The 9,065-nt window shown below is 40.8% G+C and overlaps 1 protein-coding gene and 1 non-coding gene across 3 annotated transcripts in view; one reads left to right on the top strand and one right to left on the bottom strand.

Annotated features, from left to right (window-relative positions):
- Nucleotides 1-747: 747 nt before the first annotated feature.
- Nucleotides 748-9,065, bottom strand: part of setd6 (SET domain containing 6, protein lysine methyltransferase) — a 16,536-nt gene continuing 8,218 nt past the window's right edge. The window contains exons 1-9 of one of the 2 annotated variants that reach the window (XM_022206172.2): nucleotides 8,840-8,999; nucleotides 8,181-8,261; nucleotides 6,826-6,970; nucleotides 6,602-6,743; nucleotides 5,148-5,342; nucleotides 4,918-5,056; nucleotides 3,523-3,703; nucleotides 1,273-1,409; nucleotides 748-1,175 (exon numbers count right to left, since the gene is read on the bottom strand). In XM_022206172.2, coding sequence (XP_022061864.1) covers nucleotides 834-1,175; nucleotides 1,273-1,409; nucleotides 3,523-3,703; nucleotides 4,918-5,056; nucleotides 5,148-5,342; nucleotides 6,602-6,743; nucleotides 6,826-6,970; nucleotides 8,181-8,261; nucleotides 8,840-8,866 — 1,389 coding nt within the window. In that variant the 5' untranslated portion in view covers nucleotides 8,867-8,999 and the 3' untranslated portion in view covers nucleotides 748-833. Of the gene's footprint in view, nucleotides 1,176-1,272; nucleotides 1,410-3,522; nucleotides 3,704-4,917; nucleotides 5,057-5,147; nucleotides 5,343-6,601; nucleotides 6,744-6,825; nucleotides 6,971-8,180; nucleotides 8,262-8,839; nucleotides 9,000-9,065 lie in introns of those variants that run through there. The other variant, XM_022206173.2, reaches the window with a different exon arrangement.
- Nucleotides 3,020-3,091, top strand: trnap-ugg (transfer RNA proline (anticodon UGG)). Its single transcript has one exon. It is a non-coding gene; the product is annotated as a tRNA-Pro (tRNA).

Raw genomic sequence — 9,065 nt, 5'->3', positions numbered from 1 at the left:
ATACAGCTTGTGTAAGGCGTCTAATTTTGCAGCTTCAGGTTTCCATCCTCGCTTGGAGGAGCTACAATACAAGTCAGGGAAGCCAGCAGACACGTCATCATTAAAAAATCCCGGTGTCTTTCTGTACTCAAAGATTTAGGACTATAACATGTAACCAAATTAACATTCTTTTGACCTCTTGGAGCAGATTGAGCATTTTAACAGGAGAGGTGCTGCAGCAATGTACAGTATGAGATATGTTTTGAACATTAAAGCATGTAAACACATTCTAGTAGATCCCAACATGATCATTATTGACATGTAAATGTAAACAATATGGACTTTGTTTCCCTACTACTCTGCATTAGGAGGTGCAGGCACTGAAACACTGAAGGAGGCTGCTGTGTCTCTTCAGAATCTGTCATAACCCTTTGATGCACTACATGGGTCAAAAATGACACAAATCCAATGGAAAATGGGTATCTCCTGACCCACGCTGCACATCAATGGGTTAAAACTGTTTCAGTTCAACTGTAAAGCTGTTTTAATTGCTAGTTTAGCTTTGTACAGTTGTGTTCAAGTTTGAAGGCAAATATGTCGTGACCTCAGTTTGTTTGCTTGCTTGGGCTCTGGGTGTTTTCTATTCTGCACATGGATACTTAGTTTATCATACTTGTACCCATTGTCATGTACAGTCAGTTAATGACAAAAACCTGTTTAAAGTCAACACTAAATATCAGCAACAGCACTACAAAACAAACACCCATCTTCAAGAAAAATATTTATTGATTGCGTGTTGTGAAAAAGACGATTAATGATTAACAAACTGATCTCCCTCCTTGTCACAGTTGGACTCATGACTTTGTGAGCTCCATCAGTCTCTGCAGGATTCTCTTCTGTCCATAGCGAACCTGCAGCGCCCTCTGCTGCCTGCAGCTCAGACCTGCAAGTGCTGCTTTATCCTCCATCAGCGCTCGGTCGCCGTCCACCGCATTTTCCCCCAGCTTCTCCTCTCCATCTCCGTATGATCTCAGAGTCAGACGTGCCGTCTCATGAATCAACCTTTTCCATGAAGGCTTTAATTCAGGAAGACCGTCGTTGGAGAAAGCCTGGGAGATCTTCTCGTCGTCCTCATCTTCCTCCCAGCCTTCGTTTTCTTTGAACTCTGAGAACTCTTCGGCTGACATGCACAGCACCTGAGACACAGTTTCATATTAGCAGCCAATCATCATAAATCTCTAACTGTATTGTCTTTCTCTTTAGGATAGAAGCAAACACCCTGTTGTCTGTCACCTTGAGTGCAGTGTGCAGCTCTGTGTCTGTGAGGCAGCCCTGTTTGCCGAACACAAAGGCTGCTTTCTCCGGCAGCATCTCACACACCATCTCCCACTGCTCCTCCCTCAGCTGCCGGTCCAGATCAGACTGGATACCTGCAAGGATGAGAAGGAAAGCAGAGGAATTATAGGGCAATTTCTGAAAATATCATCCACAAAACCCCCCCAAAAATCGGACAAGGTTGCGCTCTTGGATCTCATCAACTTTAAAAATAAGGAATATAAAAATCTGTCGCGCCACAGTGCTTCATTTATATCAGCATGTTATGACATGTTTTGTTTTTATCAAAAAAATTGCAGCTCCTGCAATTTGGGTATCACACTCTCCATATTCCAATTTATAAGATATAAATGAATTGCTAAACTCCGATGCACAAATGACAATTTTTGAGTAATTTCAGTTACTAGAGCAATGCTGGCTAAAAACACAGAGCTGGAGTTCCATGCAGGTAACTTATTAGTGTGTTATGTCTCATTAGTGAACAGGAGTCTGTGTTTATGTTCATTAATTAATAGGAAACCGGGATAGCAGTGAGCTGAAGGTCTTCAGTGTAATCTAGTTGATTTACTAGATATGTGTCACTGTGCTGCATCAAATCATCATTCTGCTAGAAACCACCAGCATATACACTACTGTTAAAAAGTTTGGGGTCACTTAGAATGCCCTTATTTTTGAAAGAAAATGAGCTTTGTTCTCAATGAAGATGACATTAAATGAATCAGAAATACAGTCTAGACATTGTTAATGTGGTAAATGACTATTCTAGCTGGAAATTTTTACTGGAATATCTCCATAGGGGTGCAGAGGAACATTTCTAGCAACCATCACTCCTGTGTTCTAATGCTACATTGTGTTAGCTAATGGTATGGAAAGGCTAATTGCTGATTAGAAAACCTTTGTGCAATTATGTTAGCATGTGAATAACAGTGTGAGCTTTCATGGAAAATGTAAAATTGTCTGCGTGACCACAAACTTTTAAACAGTAGAGTACTGTACTTGCCCATCAAGATACCAACAATTAACTTTCTAAAGTAGCTGCCTCAGATGAGTGGATTAGCACAAACACTACAAGTAATGTTTGTACAACTACAAATCTTTGGTTTAACACAGGGGCCTCATACAGCCCAATTTAATCTCAAGTGGGCCGTATCAGTAAAACCACAGCTTAACAACCTATAAATATCAACTTAGAAAAAATGTTCCCATTCTTTTTAAGGCTATCATGTACATTTTGAAAATAGTCACATTTAATGAACTCTTTGTTTACCAAGCATGAACAACCTGAAATTTCATTAGAAAAATAAGTGCAGTTTTAAAAATATTATGCCTCAGTTGATCATTTACAAATTGCAGCTTACAGATCACAGTGTATCAGTGTATAAACAACTTGCCAAGATAAAGAAATTATATAAAATGTACAGTTTTACAATTTGCAGTTCATGTCTTCTGTGTAATTTTTACCCTTTGCAGGATTGGATGCTCTGGCCGGCCGGTTTTGGCCCACAGACCGTATGTTTAACACTTCTGGTTAAACATACAGTATGACAATTGTTGATTGAATGTTTTTGCCTTGAGTTTTGGGTGTTTTTCCCCGGATGGCCACTAGCAGGTGCTGATTAGCCAACACACTCTGGGCCTCCTCCCTGCCACATCACCAGACTGTCTACTTGTACAAAATAGGAGTGTCACTTGGCTCAGATGTGTTGGCTCGTTGGTCTAGGGGTATGATTCTCGCTTTGGGTGCGAGAGGTCCCGGGTTCAAATCCCGGACGAGCCCTGATTTTTTTTTTTTTTATCCCAGGGCAGCAGTACCCCCTCAAAATACAGTTGGGGGAGTTGTTTAGGTAGAACATTTGATTTTGAAATCTGTAACACATAGATAATGCAAGGACAAAAACAGCTGTGTGTAATATAAGACCAGTGGAAAACCTACAACTTAGATCCTGTGCACCAGATGATTAAAAGTAGGAGATTAATCAACAATCTTTGCTGGGAGCAGAAAGTTGGGACAGTTTATGTAACTGCAGCTCTGGCATGCGATCCATTTTTGAGGCGCTATGGCCACAACCTTGACGTCCACACACATGGCAGACATAGTTAACCTCCGAACACAGAAGCTTAAATCCAACCAGCTATTCTTGTTTCTTATTTAGACACTCTTTGGTCGTGTCTGAACATATGTGAGGAATCTGTCACACTGTCAATCACCTTGTGTGGCGACTCTGTAGAGATTGGCGGCGGGGATGTCAGCGGTGTCATTGCTGTTGCTCGGATACGGCTCGGTGAAGCCGTACATGTGAAGCAGCTGCCAGTTGGCCATCTGTCCGTACGTGTTGAACACCTCGTCGCCTTTAGGAATGGGCCGCACGCAAACCATCTTCAAACTGTCCTATACAAAGAACACAAGGAGGCCAAATTTAAAACAAAAAAAAAATAGGCAAATTAAATAAAATTCACTCCCGGAATAGATGTTAATTCACATCCATCCATCTATTTTCTTGTGCTTATCTAAGGTCGGGTTGCAGAGATATTCAGATCCCGACCCCCGAAAAAACAGGGAAACAACAACAAAAAAAAGACAGAAAACAACAAAAACAGGACAAAACGATAAAAAATGAGACAAATGACACAAAACAAAACAGACAAAACATGACACAAAAAAAGTTACAAAATGACATAAAAGTGGAAAAAATTATACAAATGATCCAAATATTTGGCTCATCCCTCCGTCTTCTCCTCAGTCGTCTTCTCCTACCTCCACCTCTCCTTGTTGGACTATCCGAATATTTAAATACTCGTCATTACTTGGGGCCAAATATCCGGAGCTCAGAAATTGAAAAAAAAAATAAATAAAAATTTGCTATTCGATCCAGCCCTAAGCGGCAGCAGGCGAAGCAGGTCCAGACGTCCCTCCTCCCAGCAACGCCTTCCCGAGGCGTTCCCAGGCCAGATGAGATACATATTCTTTCCAGCGAGTTCTGGGTCTGCCCCGGGGTCTCTTCCCAGGCGGACGTGTTCGGAAAACCTCCAAAGGAAGTCTCCCCTGAGGCATCCGAATTAGATGTCCAAACCACCTCAACTCGGTCCTTCCGATGTGAAGGAGCAGCGGCTCTACTCCAAGCTCCCTCCGGATGTCTGAGCTTCTCACCCTATCTCTAAGGCTGAGCCCAGCAACCCTGCAGAGAAGGCTCAATTCAGCCACTTGTATCCGCGATCTTGTACTTTCGGTCACTACCCAGAGCTCATGACCAGAGGTGAGGGTTGGAACGTAGACGGACTGGTAAGCTCCCTCTTCACCACGACGGTTCGATACAACGATCACATTAGTGCTGACGCCGCACCAGTCCGCCTGTCCATTTCTCGCTCCGTTTTCCCATCACTCGTGAACAAGATCCCGAGATACTTGAACTCCTTCGCTTGGGGAAGCAACTCCCCCCCAGCCCGGAGGGAGCAGTCCACTGGTTTCCGGCAAAGAACCAAGGCCTCGGACTTGGAGGTGTTGATCCGCATGTTAATTCACAGTTTGGCTCTAAAATGTTACGTTTCTGCAAAAAGCTCCATCATGTCTTTCTCATTGCTATTAAAGCAGATGTGTCTGCTCACCGGCGTGAACTCCAGGTTGGCGTTGTGATTGGACACGTGGTTGAGCATGTCGGCCATGGGAACCATCATCGGAGGGTTGGGGGCTTTCTCCTCTTCCTCATCTTCATCATCGTCTTCCTCTTCCTGCGGCTCCTGAAAACTAAAGAGAGGAAGGGAAACAGAGCAGAGGTTTAAACTGACGTGACAGGCAAGAATTTAAAATGACAGTACTTGTGTCCATATGTGCTAACCTGTAGGCCATGATGAAGGCCACCAGCTTTGTGTAGAGCTCCAGTGTGTGTGTGTTTGGGTTCCACAGGTCAGAATGCTTGATCATGAAAGGCAGGACCACGTCTGTATATTCCCGCTCAATGTTAGCCAAGTCTGTGTCCACCGCCTCTGGGACTCCTGTTCCCCTCAGCAGACTGTCTCTCTCCTCTTTAGACCTGAATGGAAGGAGAAAATATTACTCTAAAGCAGGGGTGTCAAACCCATTTTAGTTCAGCCCAATTTGATCTCAAGTGGACCACTAAAATCACAGCATAATAACCTAAAAATAATGACAATTCCAAATCTTTCCTTGTAGTGCAAAAAGTCCAATGTTCCAGTGTTCACATTCAAGGATTTTTTTTCTTTACAAAACATTATGAACAGCCTGAAATTTCTTAAGAAAAATAAGTTCAATATCAGCAACATTATGTCTTAGTTTATCATTTACACATTACAACTTACAGATCACAGAGGATCTACAAAGGCACAAAGCATTCAGTGTCAAGTGTCTGGAACTGAATAATACATAAATTTACGACATGACCAAAATGACACAAGTCAGACAAAAAAAACAACAAAAAAGATAGAAAATAACAAAAACAAGACAAAATATTACAAAAATGAGACACAAAACGACAAAAAACGAGATAAATGACACAGAACAAAACGAAAGAGACAAAAAAGTTACAAAGTGACATAAAAATATACCGACGACAGAAACAAGACAAAAAATTATACAAATGGTGCAAACGAGACCAAAAAATGACAAAAGCGAGAAACGGAACGACAAAAAGTAGACACAAAACAATGAAAAAAGCGAAACACAAGATGACAAAAATATGACAAAACACACAAAATGACGACAACACGAGACAAACGACAAAAGTCAGACAAAAAACAGGACAAAATATTACAAAAATGAGACACAAAATGACAACAGAACAATGAGCAATCGAGAATTTTACTTTATGATGAAAACAATTTGTCATGGTCTAGAAATTATTTGAAATTTATGTTTTTACAAATTTAAAACCTGCAGTTAATGTGGCGGCATGGCTCAGTGGGTAGAGTGGCTGTCTTGCAACCGGAGGATTGCTGGTTTGATCCTTGGTCTGGAGAGCTCATGTCGAGGTGTCCCTGAGCAAGACACCGAACCCCTGATGGGTTGTGGTTAGCTTCTGCCATCAGTGTGTGTATGAATGGGTGAATGTGACGTATCATCTAAAGCGCTTTGTGTATCTTTCAGGTATCTAAATACAGATCATTCACCAATGTCTTCTCTGTAATCTTTACACTTAACAAAAAAGTCGTCCCGTGAGCCGGACTGGACCCTCTGGCGGGCTGGTTTTGGACCACGGGCTGCATGTTTGACACCTCTGCTCTAAAGAATGCTGTTTGGTGATCTCTGGGATGGGGGATGTAAACGGCTTCTCACCAGAACATGGGATGGTCGAGCGTCTTGAAATCGGTCCACAGTGACAGGTAGGGTTTCCAGTGGGACTGGGAGGACGTGTACTCATACAGCAGAGCCAGCAGCAGAGGAACCCAGCCTGAGGAGCTCTCCAAAGAGGATTTCTCTGAGAGGGCAAAAGGAGGAAGTAAAAAAGTTAGAAAGAAAGGTGTAAGACAGGCAGCTATAGTTGTAATCTGAACTCTCACCCTTTTCCAACAAGGCAGAAACCTTAGTTGTTCCCTGGTGAAGAAGAGCTGGTCTGGGGATGGTGAATAAAACTTCTCCTTCTTCTATATCATCTGTAGCCAGCATCCCATATTCAGCCACAGTCCCCTCTTTACTCACACACACCTGCAAGAAACATCCAGACTAAAACTACCCGCCAATATCATGACTATTTTCTCAATTTTGTGTAATAACATATGAGTTATTACACTGTACACTGACATTTTATTTTTTAGAAAATGCAGATTTTAAATTTTGTGCTTATACTTTTTCTATTTATGTTTATATTTTTAGGACCTATGTTTATCTATATACACCACCCTTCAAATGTTTGGGGTCACCCAGGCAATTTCATGTTTTCTATGAAAATTCACACGTCTATTCATGTGCTGACATAACTGCACAAGGGTTTTCTAATCATTAATTTGCCTTTCAACACCATTAGCGAACACAATTTCGCAAATGCTGTAACAGAAGCATTTTGCCCTCAGGGATTAATAAAGTAATTGTTATTCAATTAATTAGTTGGACAAAAAAAGCATAGTAGGAAGGAATAGTAAAAATATTGAAAAATGTTGAAACCAAGGATGACGTCCTAGAATTTTTGGTTTTGTCCACAGCCCAAACATACAGAATACTGTCATAGAAAAGTAAAGAGATCAGAAAATATTTGATTTTATGTGTTTGGCAGATAGAATTTAGACTTTTTTAGTTTTAAAAAATTCTAATCAACTGTCAGAAAAGTTGATGATTAATTACATGTTTATGAACCAATTTCGTAACTGTTACTGCTCTACAGACAAAAAATAAGCAGCACCATAATAACAGATAATGGACCTACCAAACAGACAGCCCCTAAGACTCACTTTTTCAACAAATAATGGCTGAATACAAAGAATCAACAGACAATGGTTTTCCTGATTATCAAAATCATTATTTTCTTTAACCGACAGCAGAATAAATACATTTATTAGTGAATGTGCTATTGTACCTCCGAGGCAGCCACCTGCCACTACCTAAATGTGTCACCATTCTTGGTCTGTAATAAGTCCCACCCACAGCACCACCTGACTGGTTACATGTTATGTTTAATAGTAATCAAAAATGAATGACAAATGTTGAAAATGTTTAAGTAAGCACGTGTAAAGGCACAAATAAAAGCATTTCAACAATATGACAGTTTAATTTACTGCAAATGCATCCGTTAGTTATTGTTCTACTTGATTAATAACAATAATTGTATTGCATCAGTATCAGCCAAAAAACAAACATGTCAGTGAACCTCTACTGCAAACTTGCCAGCTGTGTTAAGTACTAAGTGCATGATGTAATATACCTTACTGCTCAGTACCAGACCCACTCTGTCACACCACTGTAGAAAGTTCTGCAGGGGGCTCAGCTCTGCACCATCAACCACCTGTCAGCAACACCATTACACAGAAAATAACATTACTAATATGATCATGTATGGGTTGTCCAGTACTATAGATCATTTACTGCCCCTATGTAGCCACATGTTTACAATTGCAATAGCCCTTTCTTCTATTATTGCTAAGTTACCAAGTATTTGGGTTTGTCAGACTGATTCGACGGCCTGAAAGGTTTACAATCATCCTACAATGGAGTGTGTTGAGTCAGCTGTTTTAATAACGCATGCTGTTATTCCAATCAATGAAGGTGTGATCTAAAAATGACAACACAAGCTAACATGAACTCTGATGAGAACAGTCAGTGATGTTTTAGGACTGTTTTAAGAATATAAATGCAATAAAAAAACAGCTGGAAACCCAATAACCACATAACTGGTTTTAATAAAGCAGCTGAAACTGAGCTAATGTTACCATACCATCTGCACAGTAAACACAACGTGCACAAGTAGCAGCTAACGTTACCCACGTTGTATAGTGTCGCTACTGTAGGCATGATAAACACACTTTCAAAGAGCTAAATTAATATAAACTATGTGTGTCGGTTAAATGCTAAAAACAACGTAACCTTGGCTCGTTTCGCTTCTGTTGCCATCCTCAAAATGTAGTTACAAGCCCCAAATTTGCAGGGTGCTACTGCTAGCTACGAAGCTAACTTGCACATGCGCACTACGAAAAAAAAGTCTTTGATCCTCACGGCTACTCGTAGGAAGCGGATTCATTTACAGTATAGTATAATATTTTATATATATATGTTACAAAAAAACAGAAAAAAATAGTCACGTAGCGCGATG

Source organism: Acanthochromis polyacanthus, chromosome 8 (assembly GCF_021347895.1).
Source record: "Acanthochromis polyacanthus isolate Apoly-LR-REF ecotype Palm Island chromosome 8, KAUST_Apoly_ChrSc, whole genome shotgun sequence".
NCBI classification, from domain to species: domain Eukaryota; kingdom Metazoa; phylum Chordata; class Actinopteri; family Pomacentridae; genus Acanthochromis; species Acanthochromis polyacanthus.
Note: the sequence above shows the minus strand (reverse complement) of the source record. Positions and strands in the feature narration are given on the sequence as shown.